At 47.2% G+C, this 23,278-nt stretch overlaps 1 protein-coding gene across 1 annotated transcript; it reads right to left on the reverse strand.

The window, feature by feature from the left end:
• Positions 1 to 545: 545 nt before the first annotated feature.
• On the reverse strand, positions 546 to 22,899 carry ISX (intestine specific homeobox). Its single transcript, XM_038007530.2, has 5 exons — positions 22,548 to 22,899; positions 21,696 to 22,260; positions 5,468 to 5,619; positions 3,627 to 3,743; positions 546 to 2,691 (listed from the first exon to the last, which is right to left on the reverse strand). Exons 2-5 carry the CDS (start codon positions 22,087 to 22,089, stop codon positions 2,452 to 2,454), a joined length of 903 nt encoding a protein of 300 aa, XP_037863458.2. The 5' UTR covers positions 22,090 to 22,260; positions 22,548 to 22,899; the 3' UTR covers positions 546 to 2,451.
• Between the last annotated feature and the right edge of the window lie 379 nt (positions 22,900 to 23,278).

A 23,278-nucleotide genomic window follows, 5' to 3' on the forward strand; every position in this document is an offset into this window, starting at 1 on the left:
GTTCTAAAGTGATTCCTTTATCCCACACACATAAGGTAAAGGGAATAAAAATAGTTATTGGGGAGAAAATTCCTAGGGGGAAAGAAATGGCCTCACAAAATCAATGTTTACCTCAATAGTGAAGCTGAGACATCTGGTCATCTGAATCTCTATGGCTGGGAAAATCTTGTTTCAAAAGGAGCCTGGGGAAGAAGAGTATGTTGCTGAGAAGGGGGAGTGGGACCCCAGAGAAGAGAGGACCTGCATCTTTTCCACTCTTCTTACAAGTTTGGAGATCTGGAAATCTCATCCATGACCTGCCTATCACCAGGGCGAGAGAAATGGCTGTGGGAGGTCTAGAATGAGTGAGACCTGCTGCCTGCCCCAGGCCTCCCATGACCCTAGAAGTGTGTGGGAGAGTTGTCAGCTTTTCCTCTTGCTCATGAAAGAGAGAGGAAGCCAGCAAGGATTCACAACTATGGTGAGAGGCTACAGGGGAGGATGTGGAGTGAACCCCCAAAAGGGAGTTGAATGGGGTGATGTGTCCCTAGGGCAGAGGGTTCATGCCCAAGGCCAGGCTAGATAAGACACTAGCAGGAGACTGAGAAAGCTGAGAAGCAAACATACCCTCTGGGAGGCTGGAGGTGACATTTGCATAAACACTTCTCCAACCCTCCCCCTCAGCCTCGCAAAGACCCCTGTGGGAAGAAGGGGAACAGAGGCTAGAAGTTACCAGAATACATTTCCGGCAAAACAACATAGAAAGTAAATCCAGTTATAGCAAAATGATAGAAATTTTATTTTGCACATTTAGGTTTAGGGTTGTAAAATGGGTACCTGCTACCCAAGTGATGAGCTACTGCCTTTGTTTGTTAACTGCTCTTTCCTCCCTCAGCCTCTAGCCTTCTCCTTTCATCCAGCGGTGCTAGAGACCTGGTGTCGATATCCACATTCATAAGCTCTGGGTGATCTGGCACTTTTAAGATGGCAAAGCACTTTTGCATCCTGTGGGCTGTTGTCTGTAGTTCTGGCATATTGCATGCCTGAAGGCAGAGCTAGCCTTGCTACCTCCAAAACAGATGAGAAAACTGAGGCCCAGAGAGATTAATGGTAAGGTTACACAGCAAATTAGAAGGAGTATAGGACTAAGACCTAGGCTTCCCAACTCCCGGTCCAACTCCTGGGTGGGTCAGGGGTACAGGTAGATTGCAGAGGATCTGGGATTTGGGGAAGATGCCTGGAATTTATTTTAGGCTCGTGCAAGAGGTCATTCCAGGCTTCCCAGCTTAGGGGAGCAGGGCCCTGTCTTTCACCTGCAAGGACAAGAATCAGAGACACCTGTGCAGAAGGGACACTCAGCGGATGACCTCCCTGAGAGCAGGAACTACTCATCCTGGGCTGGAATCCAAAGCAGCCACTTTTGCAGTGGAATCTTGGAATAACGATATCACTGCACACTGGGCCTCGCCCTCACTTTGCAAAGTACACTCATGTCCTCTCAGAGCCTCCTGAACGCTCTTTGAGGCAGGCCAGGTGACCTTCATTTTACAGATAGGAAAACTGAGGCTCAGACAGAACATGTGGTTTACCCAGGGTCTTTGCATGGAAATAGGGAGTTGAATGAAAGCTTAGACTTTCGAGGACAGAGTGAGGCTGGTCTTCCAGCTGGTCCCTTTTCATATATCCTAGAAAGATAAACTGAATGAAAAGAGCTTACCGTTCTACTTTTCATCTGTGCCAGAAATGACAACATCCCTTCCCCATCCAACGAGATAACTAAAGACACTAAATCCTGTTCAGAATTTTAAAAACTTTCTGCATTTTTCTCTCACTCAGATGCTCACAGTCATAAAGAATGTGTTAGATTTGGGCCAACAACAAGGTTGTTGAGCAAGTATTCTGCTTTCAGAGGTGGGCCAGAACCACCCTTTGACAACCGTGGACAGAACCCGAATTGTTTATCTCTACATCCTGTTCTGTTTATGGAGTTCTCAGTAGGTACTCTTGTGTCATGGATGAACGCATGCATGAACAAACAACCTCTCCTTGGCCTCCTCCGTGCCTCGGTGCCCACCATGGAAGGGTCTTCAGAAATCATCTTATCCAGCTGGCTCCTCTTACAGATGAGGTCCAGAGAGGGTGAGTGACCGACTGGAGGTCACACAGCAAGTTAGAGGGAGCACAGGTGCTGGAGGATTACCTCCCTATTTCGGAGCTCAGCCTGAGATCTCATCTAGCCTGTCTTCTTAACCAGGAGAGCAGCTTTAGCCAGGAGAGATGAGAGCTGTCCTTTATTGTTTACTTTGCTTTCGAGTCTGGTGCAGCTTTCCAACTGGCATGTTCAGGGTAGCTTCCTGGGCTGTGGACCATTTTTGGATTGTGAGATCGATTCCCTCAGAGGCCCAGGGCACATCTGCTACCTGCCTTCACCTAGATAGGAAAATGGCTCATTTGGGAGAGGATGTCCAATCTCTATGTTGAAGTAGCGCAGATGCTGCCCCATTTGGGGTGTGGAGGTGGAAGGATGCATAACACAGGGATGCAAGTTTGATGGATGGGAGGACTTGGGACAGGCTGTGTGTCCCATGGGTGCCCTGGGAGGAGGCTGATCCAGGCAGGAAACCAGGCAGAGGCCAGCTGATCTTGAGCCGATGGACAACAGCCTGTGGGAGGAGCCAGCCTGTGCAGAGCAGTGGATGTCCACATGGGCCCCTGTCACAAGGAGAGGTCAGGAGAGAGAAGTGAGTCCTGAGCTGTCTCTGCAGCTTCTCAGCCTTTTCCTCCCTGGCTTGGGCAGCTAAGGGTGGGTAATGTAATCTACTTGTTCTGGTTTGCTTAGGACCTTCTGGGTTTAGCTCTGAAAGTCCTGTGTGGACCCATGCAAACCTGGACGGTTGGTTACTGTAGGTGGGGAGAAGTGCATGGTCTGGGGATTTAAAACCTGGCTTGAATCCTGGTACTTACAATTGTTTGACATGGAAAAGTCACTTTGCCTCTCAGGGCCCAGCTTCTGCATTTGCAAAGAATGAATAAATGAAAAATCCCAGGCATTGCTGTGGGTATGTAAAAACCTTTAACTCTAGGGCAGAGAAGTAGTGTCTATTTTGTTTATTGCTCTATCCCCAGTGTTTAGCACCTGGTGCCAACTCGAAAATATGTGCTGTTTCCATGGATGGCTCCCTAAATACTTAGGGAGCACTTCCTAGGTGCTAAGCATCCTCTATGTCTCAGTCATTTCATCCTCATCAAAAAACTTGATTACACTCTCTGAGGGATTAGGTGACTCTTCCAAGCCACACCTCAGGCAATTCAGAGCTGGGATTCGAACTCAGGCACTCTGACTCCAATGTCTGTGTACTGTACTTCCCTCTGTGATCCTGTTTTGTAAACTGAGAATTTTTGCACGGGAAGGACAGGCACCATGATGTTCACTAAGGGGGGAGGACATGAGGACAGAGAGGCAGCCACTTGTCACAGGCCTCACAGTCTTCCAGATTTCTCCTTGCCCCATGCTGTTTCTAAAAGATTTTTCCTTGCACCTTTTCCTAGAGACAGAGCCCCTGAGGTGCTTCTTCACATCTGGATCTGACTGGGATATTCCCAGACAATGACTCCCTCCACCCTACCTTGAGTCCTCAGCCACTTACAGCCACATCCAGATTTGTGGGCAGGGCCACGCTGGCTTCACTCAGCTGCTGTGGAGCCCCCAGGCTGCCAATCTTCTCCTGCTTCCGCCACTTGGCTCGCTGATTTTGGAACCAGATCTGTAATTAGGGAGAAAGGCTGGGGATAAGCAAGAGTTTTCCTCCACCTAATACCACCTCCCCCAAATTCATAATAACTATGCCTTCCAAGGGACTTCACTTTACAGTTTGTAAAGCTCTGTGGCATCCAGGATGTCTTTGGATCTGGAGGTCAGCTTTCTGAGAGGGAACCAGGGTTTCCACCTTCAATGCCTACAGGGCCAGGGGGCCATGCATGAGTGAAGCAGCTGGTGCTGCACAATTGGGAGTGTTGGGGTCTGTGGTGAATAGAGCCAAAATGGGGCAGCATCTCAGCTCCTGTCAACAGTCACCACGTGGAAATGTGAGTCCGGTGTTGCAGGTTCATGCAGTCTCCAAAGTGGAATCTTGATTTTTATGTGAAAGCTTCTGAGTTTTAAACTACTGTGCAGATCAAATGGAAATCATGTGTGGGTCACCAGTGGGCCACCCGTTTTCAACCCCTGGGGCCCCTTGGCAGGCTGAACATTGGCAGCTCCCTGCGTTCCTGAGCAGGTGCTGATGGTCCCTGACTTGTGGCCATTTATCCTTGGTAATTCTGCACAGGCAGGTGTTGAATTCTGGGCTTCGTGGCTGATACAGGGGCTTCCCATTTAGCCAGTGCCTGATTCTAGATGGGAAGAAAAAGGAGAGAAGTCTAAGACAGGAGTGGTCCTCAGCCAGAAGGAAAGGATAGAATAAATAACCAAATGTTGGCCTGATTTTGAATTAGAATGAGTCCATCGCATTTGTGGAAAGAAAAAAAGAAGAGCGACTTACAAAACTATTTTAGAGAGAATGCTAGTGGTGCCACAGTCGGATCTGGTGGAATGTCATGTGCTAGAGTGGCACTTGCAAAGCTGGGTGCATGTGAAGAGGGCAGGAAATACCTCTGGTGAGTGACAATGGGCTACTGTATTTCTAACCCTGCTATGAAGCAATACATAACTGGGGTGAAGAGATCACAGATGAGAGATTAGCCTGTTGGTGCTTAAACCAGGTCTCCAACCAAGACCATGAATTCAAGACTTTTTCCACTTTGCTACACTGCCTCCAAAGGAATCCCCATGTGTTCTAGATCAGGGGTTGACAAACTGCAGCCTACAGGCTAAATCTGTACTTCCACCTGTTTTTGAATGGCTCATGAACTAAGAATAGTTTTCACATTTTTAAATGGCTAGAAGAAAAAAAGAAGGGTAATATTTTATGACACGGGCAAATTACACAATATTCAACTTTCATGTTCATAAATAAAGTGTGTTTACATATTTTCTGAGGCTGTTTTTGTGCTGCCTTGGCCTGTTTGAACAGTTGCTCTGACACTGACAATATACCCTGCAAAGCCTAACGTCATTACCATCTGGCTCTTTGCAGAAAGGTTGTTGACCCCCGGTCTAGATGGCTAAGACCTATTTTGTGAATGAGGCTGCATGGTGAATGACATTTTGGAACTGTCACCAATTAGGGAGGAATGGTATGGAGCAGAGATCCGTGGTGATCACTGATGCCACTTCACTCCCTTTCCATTCCCAGAGGAGAGAAACCATTTTGGAACTAGAGTGACCTCATTTCACAGAAAATAGTATTTAGCCAAAATGACTGTACTCATAGGATAAAGCTGACAGAAACTTTTAGATGGGGCAACCCCAAAGGGCCCAGGATATATTGTGTCTCACACATGGTCCCAAGGGCATAGAGGCTGGGGGCTGAGGAAGGGATGGCTGTACCTGCACCCGAGCTTCTGGGAGGTTGATCCTGGCTGCCAGCTGGCTGCGGATGTGAATGTCTGGGTAGTGGGTAAAGTGGAAGATCTTCTCCAACTCATGCAGCTGCTCGGTGGTGAAGGTGGTTCGAACCCTCCGCTTGCTCTTCCTCCCTTCTGCATGGGAGAGGGTCCAAGTTGGGTCAGTGGCCTTGATGTCAGCACCTAGGCGAGGTTTTTGTGTTGCCTTGTCCTACCCTTCCACCCCACTGCTGCTCCCGAGCCTTGGCCTCTGGCTTCTCAAGCTTGGAGCTTCACAGTATTCTCTTTCCTAAAATCCTCTGCCTCTACACCGACCCTCACCCACCATGGACAGTGAGGCCAAGTTAACCTTCTAGAAAATCTCTGATTGTGCCTTTCTGCTGCTCAGTTGCCTTCAATGACTCTCTTTTGTCTACAGCAGGAGATGGCCAACTATGGCCACCAGGCCAAACCTGGCCCACTGTCTGTCTTTAAATAAAGTTTTATTAGAATACAGCTTCTCCCTTTGGTTTACATATTGTCTCTGACAGTTTTTGCACTATAACAGCAGAGTTGAATCATTGCAACAGAGACCATGTGGCCTGCAAAGACTAAAGTAATTACCACCTGGTTCTTCATAGAAAAAGTGTGTCAGTCTTGGTCTGCAAAGTAAAGGCTGAGCTCGGTAGCAGTCAAAGCTGTTGACAGTCTGTCTCCAGCCCACCCATCCAGCTTCCATTTTACTCAGGGCTGGCTGCATCATTTGTGGAGCCCAGTGCAAGATGAAAATGTGGGGCCTATTGCTCAAAAAGCAGAAAAATAGTTTTTATTTTTTTCATAGTCTCTTAAACTGTCATAGTGGGTTTTTATTTACTGTTTCATGTCATGCATCCCTCAGAGAGCACAAGGATACTCACAGGGTGAGAATAGACCTCACAGGGACCTGGGGACCCACCCTAAGACTTACAGTCATGGATACTCCATGAAGAAACTTGGTTCTACTCTGCAACTCAGTGCTTGACCTCAACCCTCTGTGAACCCCTGCCCAGTCCCCTTCCCCACCAAGATGGAGGGAACAGCAGTTGCTGGGTAGGAGCAGAGAAACAGTTGACCAAAAGCCCATCCTAGAGAAGCTGGGAGGTTATGATAAGGTGTTGATCGCTTCTGGTACATTCACCACTGTTCCACTGGATTTCACTAATCAGATTTTCAAATATACAATTAGTAAGGTTTCAAGATGGTGACAATATGCATTCAATCCCACTCTCAGGGCCTCCTTCTAAGCACAGGGTCCTGAGCATCTGCATGGGTCACACACATGCCCATGAAGCCAGTCCTGCCTCCAATACTTTGTCGACCCACATACCTTGCTTCACTCAAGTTGGGCTGCTTACCATATCCATAACACATCACGTGTGTGCTTATCACTTTGTTTTTTCTAAGGCAATCCCCTCTGTCTGGGATCACCTCTTCTCTCTTGTCTGCAATTCTAATGTCTGCTGATTCTTTAGCACCTGCATTCATTCTTATAATCTCCAAAAATTATGTCCTAATCTTTCTAACCCTGGGTGATCTTCCTTACTGGCAATATCTTCATTCTACTTGCTAGCTTTATCATTCATTCATCCACCTTTTTTGTTAAGCGCATACTTCTTTGTGCCAGGCACAACACTAGGCAGTGAGGTGTAGAAAAGCTGAAGGCTTGGTCCTTGATTGGAAGCACTCATCATACGGTGAGATACGGGGTACAGATAGGCTTGCTCATGACCTAGAATACATGGTGGTCACTGAGCTAACAGAGGGAAGTGGACACCTGTTGGGATTTATCTGCCCAGCAGTGCCTCTTTTCTGGGACCTGCCCTGCCCTCCTTGTGGAAACTATTCTTCGCATACACCAACCAAGTAGTTGTAGTGGGAACTGGATTGATTCAAGTGTGGGAAGCTGAACTGGACCTTTTGGAATCAATCCCTGGAAATTTTTTGTTACACAACTAGGAAAGAGAATCAAACCCCTCTAGTGGTGCAGCGGTGGTGGATGTGAGAAGTAGGATGAGATCCATCAACTACCATCTCTCTTGTCATGCTGCTGAAGTTGTTTGCAGGGAGTTATAGAGCTAATTATGGGATATATTTTGGAGAGAGGCTGTCAGGTGAGGTTGGTGGATTATCTTTTGGCTGAGATAAATCAGGGACAACAGTTTGGTTTTGGCTTGAGCAAAAGATATGTGTGTGTGTGTGTTCGTGTGTGTGTGTGCATGTGTGTGTGTGTGTGTGTGTGTTCATGTGTTTGTATTATGGGGAAATTGGGTGTTCATTTTGGACATGTTAAGTGTGTGATGTCTATTGGCTAGCCAAAGGAAGCTATGGAATTGGAAGATGCATTGATAAGTTTGGAGCTCAAAGTGGAACTGAGGACGGAGGTTCGAATTAGGGATTTGTCAACATCTATTTGGCCTTTGCAGTCATGGGAATGGGTATCACACAGGCAGAAATTGTAGGTGGGGAAAAGGTGAGGGCCTGGGAGCAAGTCTGTGGTGCCTCCACCATGTAGAAGTTCAGCAATGGGGAAGGCAACAAAAAGACCAAGAAGGGAGGCCTCTGAAGGAGGAGGAAAGTGAGGACTGTTTCAAGAAAGAAGGCACAGTCAGCTGGGTCCATGCTGCAGACAGACCAATTACAATGAGGACAGAAAAGTGGCCCTTGGACCTGGCCACACAATGGAGAGTAAGGAAGATTGCCCCATCAGCAGAATGGGAGACTCAGCCAGCATTGCCTGTAGCTCCTGGTTGGAGCCAGGTGACAGAGGACGCTGGAGGAAGGACCAAACCAGGTGGCAGTGGGTTTGTTTACCTGACCATGGACTTCTGAGGACAGAATTAAAATCCTTGTCTTAATTGGACTACAGATTGTCCCTGTGATGTGATTTTAGGGATTGTAGAAAAGGCACAAACCGTCTCCCCAGATCACCTTCATTTTTGGGGCCCAGGGGTATTCGTACCATTCTAACTGACACCTTGCCTCTCCTGATTTTTTCCTCATTCCTTATAAGAAAAGTCGCTCTCAGGAATTAATTGAGAACCTAGGTACTTCCTGTCCCAGGGTCACTCATACTCATGCTCAGAGAACGCTAAGCCTCCCAGGGAAGGAAGCTCCATGTGTCTTCTGTCATCCATCTCTAAGCTGTGAGCCCCTGGAGGGCAGGGACTGTATCTGAGTAGGGACTGTATCTGACTGTATCTGAGACCAGCTGAGGAACTGGCTCCCCGTGAGAGCTCAACAAATATGTGCCTTAAATGTATAAAAGTAGAATTCAGGCTCTGCTCTCAGTCCTGTTGGACAGAAAAGACTTCCACAGGATTTGTCTGAAACTCTGTACTATGTCAGATGTCACACATCAGAAAGGATGACTGACGTGAGCCGAAGCTGCTACAAAGGAGGGGTGGGAGTCTGAGCTCCAGCTGAGGTCGCCTGACTCCCACCCAGCCCACTTCCTTTTTACCCCAAATAAGAGAGGTAAAGTCATCACACACTAAGAATTGGAGTAGACACTCAGTGAAAAATAGATTTCACTTCTAAGGGTTTAACACATGAAAAAATCAACTAACTTGTTTTCTTTCTTGGTGCTTATGATTGATCCTGCTGTCATTGGATAGTAGAAAACCCAGTGAGCTGGACGTCAGAAAATCTGAGCTCTGTTCCTGGTTCCACTATGCAACTTGTGCCACATTCTAGATTCATTCTCTGGGCCTCAGTCTCCCCATCAGTAGAATGGAGGGGGAGAGAGACACTGAATGATCAGGTCACTAAGGCAAAATCCACCAGGATATTTATAATCCTCCTTCTCTGGGATGGAGGATGAATGGCTCAAAAGTCCTTGCCTCAGGCTTGCCTGCAGGACCGGTTTACTTGGTGAAAGGTACAGGGCCAGTGAGATTTCTCTCTGGGAAGCCACCAGGCCCGGTTGCCTCAGTTGTAGAAATGGGATTTCAGGTTTGCTTTTGTTCTCAATCCTTTCTACCACCCCTCACTTTTGTTGTTAATCCATTTTTATCCTTTCAAAGTACTTTTGCTCACTTTTGTGGATTCTTGGAAGCTTCTTGGGAGTCGCAGTCAGTGAGGCTTTGAACATTACTCCCCACTAGAGTAAGCTATTGGCCTGTGACCCACCTCTGTAGGAGAGCCTCATCTCTGCCTCTCCCTCTCGACCCCTTTCCCTCCCCAAGTCCACGCTGCCTTTTTAACTTCATGGTTCTTTAAAAAGATATTTATTCTATGTTTAGAGCTGGTGTTGTGTTTAAGGGACACAGCTGAAATCAGTCAGAACTGATGTAGAGAGAAATGGCAGGTGTTAATTCATTCCAAGAGCTCAGTGAATGTTGTCTCTGTAACCAGCAGCTAATAGGCACTGAGGGCCTGTCTGCAGGAGTACAAAACGAACAAACTATGCCTGACAGTATTGGATTTACTCCTTCATTCATTCAGTCAGTCAGCATATTAGATGATAGTAAATGATATGGTACAGTTCTGCAGGAAGCTGCAAAAAAAAAAAAAAAAAATTACAAAAGGGAAGATTCCAGGTTGACCTGGAAAACTGAGGTGTCAAGGACAGCAGGGAGTTGAGGTCTTCCTGGGACTATAGAAGTGTGGGAGAGAATGTGGGATGTGGAACCAGAATACAGAAAATGAAACAATGTGGAGAACACAGGAGTAGAAACAGAAGACGGGTTGTAATGAAAACAAGCCATCTCCTCCATTTACCCCAGAAAGAAACGCAGGTGAACAAGGATTTATGGCTAAGAATAGAATCCATAATAAAATAAATATTTCAAAGCTTCCATTTGTGTAACTAAAGGAGCAGCTTTTAAGACATGATGGTTTTTTCCTGTTCCCAAGAGTACTGGAAGAATGTAATTTAGAGGTGGGGTGAAGAAGGAAAGGATCTAAACTCTGCTCTGCAAAACAACCTCACTGCTGACTTCATGGAGGAGGGGCTGCCTGCCAAGTCATAGGCTGGTGAGAAAAATATGTTTTCTCATTAGCTTTGAACTACACATTCTCAGGATAAATGTTTGTCCTTGAGAGGTGATGATAATGGTGATGATGTTGTCGTCCCTGTGTCTCACAGTTTTAGTGGCCTCTCTCGGAGTAAGGAGGGGTGCCTAAAATTCATACTGGTGAGGAAGTATGACTGGAAAGACCCAACCAGAAGGCCAAGAGCAGTTTTGGGAGAGACAAATAAACTTCAACCTGGAGTCAGGGAAATGAGGTTAGGATCTGAGGCAGACTTCAACCTGGAGTCATGGAAATGAGATTAGGATCTGAGGCTGTACCTTGTGAAGGGTTTAACTCCTTCGAACTGCACTGTCCAATATGATAGCCCCTAGCTATATGTGACTATTTAACTTAAATAGAGTACAAAAATTCAGTTTCTTAGTCATACCCTCCATCGCTTGATAGCCACATGTGACTAGTGGCTATGATATTGGACAGTGCAGATATAGGACATTGTTATCATCACAGAAAGTTCTGTTGGACAGTGCTACCTTAGAGGGTCTCCCACTGGATTTTTGGAAAAGTCATATTCTGGGTCTAATTTTAAGTTTCTCCCTGCATTGCAAGTTCCTCTAATTGCCACATAGTAGAATGCTAGTTACATTTCTTTTACCTTTTTATCTGTATTTTCTATTTTTCTGTAACATACAGGAATTTCTTGTGTAAATCAACAACCAAATAAAACAGCAGGGTGGAAAGAGATGAGAATAAAGAAATCACTGAAACAATTAGGAAAGATCACTGAAATCTCCCACCTGGAAGGAGAACTGGATCATGAGTGAGAAAAGCCTTGGGTTCCCATCCAGCCCAGCATCTCCCTACCAGGTTCTGGGCAGAGAAGCCAAGAAGCAGGTGGTCACAGCCCGGCCTACCTGGGGAGTGGGCATGTGGGGACAACAGTGGAGGGGGATGGAGGCAGCAGGAAAGAAAGAAAGTATCTGACAGGTATACTAGCAAATACAGTATAGTATCAGCTTTGATGGCTTTGGGGAAACCGGAAGTATAGGGAAGGCGAGAGGAAGAGAGGACTGTCCCACACTCACATCTCTGCTGGTGCCTGGGGAGAAGGAGGATGACCAGGGGAGGGGATAGTGCCCAGGAGCTCTGGGCGATGAGTCAGAGCAGAGTCCCCTAATTATGGCCCACAAAGCAGTGTGGGAGTATAAAGAGTAGTGTCCAAGGGGGCAGCTCAGGAACGATGAAGGTCAGCACTTCAACTTTCCTGCAGGAAAAGAGGAGACTGTGAGGGCACCAGGAAGGCTGATGCTTGGGTTACAGACCACAGAGAGTTACAAATAAGGGAATAAGGTGGGAGAAGGCAGAACAGCATACTATGGAACAGAGAAGGTAGAATGCAGTTTAGCGTGTAGAATTTTGGAAACTCGTTAGGCAAGAGGCTGGAAAAGACAAGCTCATTGATGGCCCTGGCCCATGCATAGGATAGGATTCTCAATCACCAGGAGAAACCAGGGTGTTCTGGGTCCCTGCTAAGAGGGGACACTTCTGAGGCAGCATGGATCATCCTGGAAGGAGCACTGGATCAGGAGTGAGAAAATCCTTCCGTTCCCATCCAACCCAGCATCTCCCTACCAGGTTCTGGGCAGAGAAGCCGAGAAGCAGGTGGTCACAGCCCAGCCTACCTGGGGAGTGGGCACATGGGGACAACAGTGGAGGGGGTGGAGGCAGGAGGGAACTGCCACCCTTTTCAAGTTGCTCCTCTCCCCATTGTTAATGGTACAAGCTGTGACTCACACTTTAATAGGTCTTCGAAGAGAATGAGTCAGCAGAACTTAATTAAACCTGAGCTGTTTAGCACATCGATCATAAGAAATACACAATTTACACAGGTGAGTAGGCCACCTAATTATAAACTGATGTTTCTCCGCGCTCAGCGCCCTCCCCTGATTGCTTCTTCTCTGGGGTCTGCTAATTGGTCCTGGTTGTGCAGCTAAAGGCCCTGGGGACGTTGCCGCTGGGCAGTCTCTGGAAACGGGCCTCATCCTTGTCTTCTGAAAACAGTGGGTTCACCATGGAGGACACCCAGGGCCCTCTTTGCTGCCCTCCTATAGGGGACACCTCCTGACACACGAAGGTGGGGTGCAGGGCAGGAGTCTCCCCATGGCTGACCTGTGCTGGCCTCATTTCCCTAGTCAGGCCATAGACTTTCTTTGGCTCCCTGTGCCCAAAGGGAACAAGGCAAGCTTCTTAGCATGGCATTCAAGGCCTTTCCCATTCCATCTTTCTAGCATCATCTGCTTTCCCTCAATTGTCATTTCCATAATTTTAGTCCCACCTGACCATTTCCACATTCCCCAAATCAGCTATGCACTTTTATTTTCCAGGCCCTTGTTCTGTGCTCCCTGAGTCTGGAATGCCTTGTCCTCCTCCTTTGCCTAGCGAACTCCTACTCATCCGTCAAAGCTCAAATAAATCAAATATTTCTTTCCCAGGTCTGTTGTGAATCTCCTAGTTGAAACACAATAGTTTTTTTTTTTTTTTTTTTTTTTTTTTTTTTTTTTAATTTAAGAGTGTGAAATTTCAGCTTACAACAAACTAGCTTCCATATTTGTAAACATTTTTTTTTCTATGAGTCTCTATGAGTCAATCAGTCAAAGTATCTGTAGTGATTATTACTGGATGGTGAGATGGTAGAATTATAGTTACATTTCTTTTACCTTTTAATCTGTATTTTCTATTTTTCTGTAATACACAGGAACTTCTTGTGTAAATAAATAATGAAATAAAACAGCAAGGTGGAAAGAGATGAGAATAAAGAAATCACTGGAACAATTAGGAGGAGACCCTTGCGAAACTCACCAGAAAGGGAGTGCCACTCCCAGGGGTGACTGGCTTAGCACTCTCTAGGCAGTGTGAGGCTTGCATCTTCCAAACCTGTGGTCTCACTTTCATAATATTTTGTATGTATGAATTTTAGCATATGTACTCCCCCCACCACACACCCACACACACCCACACTCACCCATACTTTTTACTTATGTATTTAAAATTTTTTTATTTCTTCCTTTTTTATTTTAAAGCAACTGTACCCTTTGTTTAAATGAAATTATAAGGAAAGCCTACAAAACAAACAGCAGTAGAGCTCCTTTATTGTAGTGGTGTGGGGCCTACTCCATCTTCCCTTCATCCAAGGCAGCTCTGGTCATGCATCTCAATGAAAGCCTGAAGTTCCCAAAACATTTTAAAATCTAAGGCTTAAAAAATGCAGATGTACATACATAAAGGCCAAAGTTCTTGGCTTGACACACTTGACCTTCCATCTACCTTACTTCTTTCATCTCTTGTGACTGTGCTCCATGAATTTTAGACTCCAGCCACTCGATTTTGTTGTTTCTCAAGGATTACTCCTTTTTATACCTCTTGGGTGCTGCTTCACAGGCTTTCCTCTTCCTGGAATGTCGTGTCCCTTTCTCTGCCTGACTCCATCTCAAAAGCCACTTCTTCTCTGAAGGGCTGTCTCTGATGGTGTTATGCAGGGTTCATTACTTCCTCTTCTGTGTTTTAAAGCACTTTGTTAGGTTTGTATATCTTATTTGTGCTATGACAATGTGACTAATGACAATGCGCTTAGGTCTGGTGAGACTAAAACATAAAGCATGGGCACAGATTATTGGGACAGGATAGCAATGGGTTGATTTCATGTGCTATAATATTTCAACAGTTCTAACTCTCTTCCTTGCTGGGAAGTTGTATGCATGTGTGCATGTGTTGCATGTGTGCATGTGTGTGTGTACGTGTGTGTGTTTATGTTTCAGACTCTCTCCACTTCCTCTCCTATCTATACTGTGTTGATGCAGGGGAATAATCAGACAACACAAGCTGTGCAGTCAGGGGATGTTTCAAGGTGTGACACAGGAAGTGTCCTAGAACTTGTTCCTGTTCGATGGGGAAATCCATATTTAGTTACCCTTCTTGCCAAGAACTGAGGAGGAATTTAATTGTTCTCTTTGCTTAAACACCTACGGAAGGCTGACCAAGGTGGCAAATGTGCCGAGTGCCCAGATTAGAGATATACAAAGCCACAGGGCTTTCAAACAGGAGGAAGAGACATTAACAACTGCCTCCTTACAAGGAGTGGGGAGGAAACCTCTTTAGCAACACACCATTGATAAAGAAACTTGAGGGTTCCATATATGGAATCTAAAATGATGTACAAAGGGTTCTAAGGGTCCTGAAATAAGGAACCATCATCCCAGCATGGAACAGTGAAGTAGAAGAAGGAGAAGAGCAAGATGAAGACTCCAGACAAGGCCCAAGCACACACAGCTCCTCCAGCCACACCCTCTGGTCTCAGTTGACTGGTTTGGAGGTGGACATCTCACTCAAGCTCGGCCAATGGGTGTCCCTCCTCTGGGGCTTTTGAACATGGGATTTTAGAGGGCTTGAGGACATCACTGGAGACTAATCTCTTAGAACTATTGGAAGCTGTTAGGAGAATGCCAATTAGCAGCAAGAAAGAGGTGAGCGCACATGCAGAGAGAAACAGCTGCAGAGACTTGATGACATTATTGGGTCTGGATCCCATCACAGCTGAAGGTTACTTATCATTCTGCCCTTCACGTGGCTTAGTCTGGGAACTGATTTCTTAATATCCTCCAAGGCAATACATGTCCCTCTCCATTTTAGCTAACCTAAGATAATTTTTGTCAATTGTAACCAAATAGCTCTCATTAATACTGATCATCATACACGTTTTTGCCTAAAATCTGAAAATGATTCTTCATTCCCCGAGGAATACAAAGCAAAAATAAAAATCTCTAGCCTACAAGGCCGCGTGGGTTGGCTCCTTTCTGGCTCCTAGACCTCAAATTGTATCCTTGGGCATCATCTATTAATAGGCTCTTGCCCTTGGGGCTCCCTCCATGTGGAATGCCCTCCCTTCCACCCTACTCAGTCTTCAGATTACAGACGAACCATAACTTCTCTGGGAAACATTTTCTGACCTCCCTGACAGACCAACCTCCCATGGTATAGTCCCTTGGAGTACCATGTCACCATCTCCCCAGCACTTGTCACAATTATAATTGTACTTTCATTTGTGATTATTTGGTGGTTGTTTGTCTCACCTGCTGTCAGATCAGTGGCAGCATTAGATTCTCATAGGAAAAATAAACTCAGGGCTCCCATTGATTCTACATTATGGTGAGTATGTAATAATAATAGAAATAAAGTGCACAATAAATGTTATGTGCTGGAATCATCCTGAAACCATTCCCCCACCCACTGTCCATGGAAAAATCATCTTCCACAAAACCAGCCAAAAAGGTTTTGTGATGCTCTACACCATCTCCAGTGCCCAGTTCAGTACTGTAGTGGCTGTCAGAGGGGTTTGCAACTTCATGGACACTTCTTTCAAATTCTCCCAACTTGGTGACTCATTTCTAATGAATGAAATGCAGTGAAAGTGATGCGATGTGATTTCTCAGGCTAAGTCCTAAAAGGAAGCTGCTTCCACTTGGCTGTCCCTCTAGGATTGTTTACTTTGAGAAAGGCTATCTGCCATTTTGTGAGGATACTCAAGCAGCATGTGGAGGTTCCTATATAGGGAAGAACTGGGTCCTCCCACCAGTGGCTGTTACCAACTCACCAGCCATGTGAGTGAACCACTGTGGACATAAGTCTTTTATTCCAGTCCAGCCTCCAGATGACTGCAACCCCAAATAACATCTTTACTGCAATCTTATGAGGGACCCTGAGCCAGAACCACCCAGTTAAGTTACTCCCAAATTCCTGATCCACAAAACTGAGATAATAAATATTTATTATTTTAAGCCACTAAGTTTTGGGATGATTTGTTGTGCAATAGGTATGCCTCGCACTCAGTAGATATTCAGTGGCTATTTGTTGCATGTCTGGATAAACAATACAATGGATAAATCAAACTTAAATTATAGCCAATGTTTTAAGTCTCCTCCTCTGCCTATTTGGATTTCTCCTAGCTCTGACATTCTGGGCCCCATGATTATAGTTGATGTTGTCAATGGCTGGCTTGTATCACCCAGGCCTTTCTGTGCTCCATATCTGCTTCTTACTGCCAGCGTTTGTCTTTAGGGATCAAATCCTTGGATAATTCTGGGGAGTATGTTTGCTCCATTTCCCAAAGGATTTGAACTTCAATTACCCATAGGGGCCACTGGCTTAATGACATACCCTTTATTCATTGCCTCCCCTTCCTTGTATTATTTCACTACTTCCTTGCGTGTCCCATATCAACTACTTGTGCTCAGATCCTTTCCTTAGGGTCTGCTTTTTTGGGAGACCCCACACTAATACAGCACTCTTTTTTGCAGGTAGGGGCCATGCCTTGCACTTTCTTGTGCCCCCTCAGGGCTTGAGACTGAGCCAGGTTCTCAATTCTAGAGCCAGTCTCCCGGTATCCCTGTAGGAAGGTCCCCATAGCTCTGGTGTCAGGAACTGAGAGATGGAGTCCATTGGAGCAAGACCAAAGCACACTTCTCTTGGGGAAGTGCCCATTTTTAACTCCACGTCCTTTTGCCCTGTTCTTGTCTGCTCTGATGGGAGCTCTTGGATCTACCTGGGGAAGAGCCAGAGCTGTTAATCACCAGGTGATGAGATACACACAGGCCTTAATCACAGCCTCAAACCAGGGCTGCCTCTCCCAGTTCCCATAGCAGAGCAGCTGTCTTTGATTTCAGGTAGTTCAGGGGAGGAGGAGGGCTAGGGAAAAGAGGGAGAAGAGAGGGAGGAGGAGAGGAGAAAGAGGTGAGGAACAGGGAAGGGAAAGGAGAAAGAGGAATACGAGGGGACAAAGAAGTGATGGAAAGTGTAATGGGCAGAATGGATAGAATAGTGACCCCCAAAAGGATATGTCTAAGTCCTAACTCCTGGGAATTGCTAATTTTTTTTTTTTTGTAAATAGAGTCTTTGTAGATATAATTAAGGTTCTGGGCATAAGATTATCGCAGATTTAGGGTGGGCCCTAAATCCAATGACAGGTGTCCTTATAAGAGAAAGGGACATTACACACACACGGCAAGGGTGTGAGAAGATGAAGGCAAAGTGGAGTGATGTGTGTACAAGTCAAAGAAGGATAAGGGTTGCTGGAACCCCCAGAAACTCCGAGAGAGGCATGGATCCGATTTTCCCTTGGAGCCTCCAGAAGGAGCTATCTCTGCCAACACCTGGATTTCAGACTTCTGGCTTTCTGAATGGTAAGAGAATATATTTCTGTGTTTTAAGTCACTCAGGTTGTGGTAATTTGTTACATCAGCCTTAGAAAATTAATACAGACAGGGAGGAAGAGGGGAAAGAAGAGGAAGAGGTGGCAGGAGGAGCAGTGGCTTCTAAATGGCAAAGACACCAAAACATTTCAAGGGCAAGAAAGGTTTGGAATTTGAAGAGGAGTTGCCTGCACCTCGAGGGTGGACAGGGCCGGGGAGGGTGTGATGGGAGGTGAGCCTGGGATGAACAAGGCCAGTCCGGGAAGGACTTTGAGTGCCACGCTAATGTGTCAGGGGCAGGCCCTTGATGAACTGCAGCATGAGGGCCAAATCTGGCCCGACCGACCCCTGTTTTTGTATATAAAGTTTTATTGGAAATAAGCCTACCATTTATTTACACGTTGTCTACAGATGAGTTTCAGCTGTGACGGAAGAGTTGCGTAATTGTGATAGAGACCATCTGACCATCAAAGCTTGAAATTACCATCTGTTCCTTTGCAGAAAGTGTTGCTATCCCTTGCCACAGGATACTTCTCAAATGCCAAGAATTCTACCATGCCCCTAGCCAGCTCCACCAGACAAGGTGGGCAGAAGTCAGCACTGCCCCAGGGTGGCACTGCCAGGGACTTCCATCCCCCTCCAGGTGAGTAGTCACTGCATCTTGTTTTATTCACCTTCACCTCCCCAGCCCCCAGCCTGGCCCAGAGTAAGCATTCAGTGGTTATTCACTGAATGAATAGCTGGTGAGCAGACAAGGGAAGCTCCCTGGGTTCCCCAGAGGCCAGGCAATCCATACTGGTTTACCCACTGGGGTGGTCTCTCTTCCTTGTCAATTTTCCATCACCTTTCCCCTGGGGCCCATGATTTCCCCACAGAGGATTATCAGTGGTAGAGGTGCAAAGATGGTCTCTCTCTCTTTCTTCTCAGGGTCTGAGCTTTCAGTATAAAGAGGCTTCCTCCTGACTGGGTCTCCCTTAACTTTGGAGGGTCCTGGGTTTAGGAGGGCTTCCCTCTCCTTGGAGGAGAGAGAGCAGGAGGCTCGGTGTAGAATCTTTTCAGATAGAGAGGTCCTCTTGGATTTTCCCATTGACTTTTAAGACCTGGGAGGGTCCAACCTATAGATCATGAAGGTCCCTGCAGGAGTGGGAAGATGTCAGGGGGGACCTTTGTCCCTGCCATGAGAAATGAGGACTACACTAGCCTTGGAGCCTTGGAGCCCAGATAACTAGCCTGATCCCATCTCTCGCATGTACTGGCTCTGTAGCTTGGAACAAACCACTTTACCTTTTTGAGTCTCAGCTTCCTCAAAGGACCACTTCCTTGGGCCACCAACATCAGAATCATTTGGGAGAGCTTGTTAGAATGCAGATTCCTGGGCCTTTTGACTTAGAGTCAGAGTCTTGGGTGCTGCGCCTGACAGGCTGCATTTTAATAGCTCCCTAGGTGAGATGGCAAGGCTTGTCTGTGAGCCAGTCTAGGAAGCCTTTTAAACGTTAAGTGGAGACAAAGAGGAACTTATTCCTCTACCATTATCCTTGGGGAAGGAGAGGGCGTTGCTATTTCTGGTCCTGTTGTTCTCTGCTGAGGGATCCTGCACAAGAGGAGGCACATAAAACAGGGAAGTAGGGAAGCATCAGCCAGCAGCAATAAGCACAGGGCTGGGCATGAGGGCTCCTGTGAGGGTAGGGAGAGGCCTTCCAGTCTCTCTGCTCCTGCCCTGCCTGGGATCATGACCATCCCTTCCACAGGGAGAAAGATTGTACGGTGGAAAATCACCACGAGGGAATCTTCCAAGGTTTTTCAGCAACTAATTTGCTGTTAAATTGGTCATGGCATGTCAGAGCTGGGAGAGACCTTATGAATGTTCCAGCCCTGCCCTTTCATGTTACAGGTGGGGAGATTGAGGCCAGAGAGGGAAGTGACTGGCCTGAGGTCCTCTTGTGCATTGGGGCCAGATCTGGGCTTAGAGGGCAGGTTTCCTGAATCCCTTGCCCTCCTCACCCAGTGTGTTTCACAGACTCCAGCTCATTTGCAATTTCTGCATTTCTTTTGTATAGTTTCTGGCATGTTCGGGTCCCATCTGTATTATTTGTTTAGCATTTTCCCAAATAGACCTTTTTGTTTGACTCAAATGATAAATGTATTTTAAAATAATACCTTATATCATGACCTTACATGGATAGCAGTGTCTTTCATCATAAATACAAGGTTAGTGTAGAGGTAATTACAGGACTATTGAGCTAGATCATCTTTATCTATATACCCACCAAGGTCAGCTTGAGAGCTGCCAGTGGGACCCTCTCCAAGCTTTCAGAAATGCTGAATTTCAGCATAGTGGGAGATGGATGGATTTAAACTATGTTCAGGAATAATCTAGAGTAGATGGTCTCAGGCCACCAGGATTCAATTCTAGCGCTCATTACTCACATAGGTTTTGTGGGGGATTTATCTTCTCTTCTTGGTTTCATCATCTGTAAGATGGGCTCCCAAGTGTGACAATGAGATGGGAAAATGGCCACAAGAGTGCTGTGGAAGTCATAAAACACCACCCGATGTCACCACCACTAGTCTGGTCGGCACTTACTGGGATCTGTTCTGGGGCCAGATGGATAGCTGACACGGAACATGCCAGAATCTTCCGTGGAGGCCTAGAAAGGGTGGCTTCCTTTCTGAAGCCTGCCGTCATCAGGCTAGGGGAAGGGAAGCTGCTCTGGTAGGAAAGGCGAGACCTCTGTCTCATGACACAGGGTGATCATAGATTTGTACAACTGCAGCAGGAGAGACTCAGGACCCCAACTGGAAATGTGTCTATGAATCTTGAATGGACTGGAAGATATTAATGAACTTCCAAAAATTAAGCTAGGGACCCTTTCCCTCTGGAAAACTCAGCCACAGGGAAACACAGCAGCCTCCTGCCTGCGGACACACAGCCCTTCTGGGCTTCCTCAACCCTGCAGCTGAGTGCGATCCCTCATCAGCTCCCTCCATGGGACACTTGCCTGGTCGGGGGGATGTGGAGCTCCATTTATGGCAGGTAATGACATTAAGGGCTCCCTGAACTTCCTTTCCAGCATTTTCTTGGATTAAAAGCGGGGGAAAGGGGAGAGAACTGAGAACCTCATGTAAGATATTCCAGGCTCGGTGACTGTCAGACTCAGAAGGCCCTTGAGACATCACCAGCTTCACCATTTCTTATTCCCTCACCCAAGTGTTTTGCCGAGAATAAACCTGAGGCTGCAGTGGACAGGGACTTTCCTGAGGTCACACAGCAGGCCACGGCAGAGCCAAGGCTCACACCCTGGGTTCCTAACTCTTAGCAGGTGTGTGCGTCCACCTCAATGCCCCAGTGTGGCTTTCCTCCTTTCCTCACGCCGGCTCTTGATCTACCTGGTCACTGTTATCTGGGGACAGGCCTTGAGATGGCCACTGGCTTGGGGAAGGTGATTAGGGTGGACTTTTTCCAAGCCAAAGCTCCAGCCCCTGGAAGTTTTGCAGACTGAACTCGGCTTATGAGGAGGAGATTGTGCTGGACCCAGCAGGGATCTGGGGGAGTCAGAGCCGGGTCCTGATAGCGGGGCTTCTGTTTACCAGCTACGTAACTTGGGGACATTATCCTCCTCTTCGCTTTCACAGATGAGTTTTCTTATCTGTCCAGTGATGATAATTGTGCTTTTCTACTGAAATTAAAAGAGAATGCCTATGACATTGTCAATGCTGAATAAATGGTAACTAGCATTCTTAGCCGGTAACCCCCAGGTCCCTGCATTCTGCAGCTAACTGAGCTTTGGTGTCTGCAGCTGAAAAATCACAGTTTTGGGTTAGATTGAAAGGTGTATCAGGAAACCAGCCCAGAGCCAGGTCTTGCTCTGAATTTTAGAGTCCTCTATCAAGTTGATATGGACGGAAAAGCGTTTTCTCTGCCTGAGTCCAGCTGGGTCTTGGAGACCAGGAAACAGAAAGAAATGATCAGAAGACACTTACCCTGGGGCTGGTCCTGTGGAGGCTTTTCTAGCCCAGAGCCTGAGGCCACAGCTTCTCCGGGGCCCTCTCCGCCTGGCCCTTCTGGTCTGTCCACGTCATTTCTCCTGGCAGGCCTCTTTAGGATCGCCTCGATGGAGAAGGACAGGCCCAGCTTCTTCGGGGCCTCAGAGCACCCCAAGCTGTTTCTCTCCATACCCCTGCAGAGAGCAGGGCCCACCTCAGCACACATTGAGGGGCTCAGGGGTGACTCTGTGTAGGCCAAGGAGGGTGCCAGTGGAGACTGGCGTACTTCCTCCCCGAACCTCCTGGGGTCAAGAGGGCACGTGGAGGTGAAGAACAGAGAGGCTCCAGTTAGATGATCCAAGCAGGATTTCGCGTCTGCAGGGATTTCCATGGGCAGATGACAACAGAAGAGCTGGAAGGAGGGGTATCCTGTGCCTACAGCTCACAGCCCTTACCACTTTGATGTCAAAGGAGTCACCATGGCTGAATTGGGGTTCAACCTTCCAGAGAAGGGTCTTCTCAGATGCATTGCCTGCACAGTCACCAGCTTAGGCCAGGATCCCTGAGGTCACTGCCCAGTGGCGAACAAAGAGAAGAGGGAGAAACAATAAGGCACAGGAAAGAGGAGGTCAGTCTCCAGAGGAGGAATGGAGGCAGGGTGTCCACCTTTGCCCTTTCTCTGGCTTCTGGCCCTTTCCTGTGGCTCTAGCCAGCCTCCGGGAGGCTGGAGTGCCACCCTTGGCCTCAGGTGGCCAATTCAGTCCTGGGCTTTACTGCAGCTTGAGCTGTCTTCCCAGACACCCATCTTTATTTCCTTCAGTTCTGCTGCTTCCAGACTCCAGAACATACCTTCAGTGCATCAGTGCTCCTGCTGTCCTGCAGGGGGAGGCTGAGGAAAGGGGGTCCCTTGGTGCTGCCAGGCCTGTCTCTTCTCTGTGCCAGGGCTGGGCTGAGCTGTGAGTCTGATTCTTCTCAGGTGTCTCTGGGCTGGCCCTGGCTTTCTTCTATTCTATTTTTCTTGACCTCACTTCACATGTGAAGCCCTCTCTCCACAGGCACCTGACCCAGGGTACCTCTCTCTTCCTTGTGGGGTCCTTTCTGTTGCTTCTCCCAGTCTCCCGAGACAGAACTGAAGAGGCCCTTTCTCTCCGACTGGGAGCTGACAGTTGTTGATCTGTCCTTGCCAGGAATTTTGCTCCAAATTACTGTGTAACCAAGGAGGAGGGGGTAGTAAAACAGGCTGATAAGAGAAGAAACTCTCCACGCCCCTTAAGGCTGGGGATGCAGGTGGCAGGGTAGGAAAGTGGCAGGAGGCAGTGGGGATCTGAAGGACAGGTATTGGCAGCTCCAGGGAGGGGCTGTGCTGGGGAACTGGCCAGAGCAGGGGAAGGGAAGGTGGGAGCAGAATGGCCAGGAAGTGTACCCAGGCCCAATAAAACATGTTTACTCAGCCAGGAGAGCCTATGGTCGTGTGTGGGGGAAGCTCGGCTGAGGTGTAGTCTGCTGGCTGTCAGCCTCAGGCATTCATTTGCTCTCAGATGTGCTTTCCATGGCTTGCAAATATCAGATCAGGAAAAGCA

This window comes from Chlorocebus sabaeus, chromosome 19 (assembly GCF_047675955.1).
Source record: "Chlorocebus sabaeus isolate Y175 chromosome 19, mChlSab1.0.hap1, whole genome shotgun sequence".
Taxonomy (NCBI): Eukaryota; Metazoa; Chordata; class Mammalia; order Primates; family Cercopithecidae; genus Chlorocebus; species Chlorocebus sabaeus.

Coding starts and splice junctions, on each gene's coding strand:
- ISX (XM_038007530.2), bottom strand. CDS start 22,089: ATGGAAATCCCTGCAGACGCGAAATCCTGCTTGGATCATCTAACTGGA. Junction 5,620..21,695: donor TCCACAGGACCAGCCCCAGG/GTAAGTGTCTTC, acceptor TCTCCCATGCAG/AAGGGAGGAAGAGCAAGCGG. Junction 2,692..3,626: donor CCACAAATCTGGATGTGGCT/GTAAGTGGCTGA, acceptor TCCTTGTGACAG/GGGCCCATGTGGACATCCAC.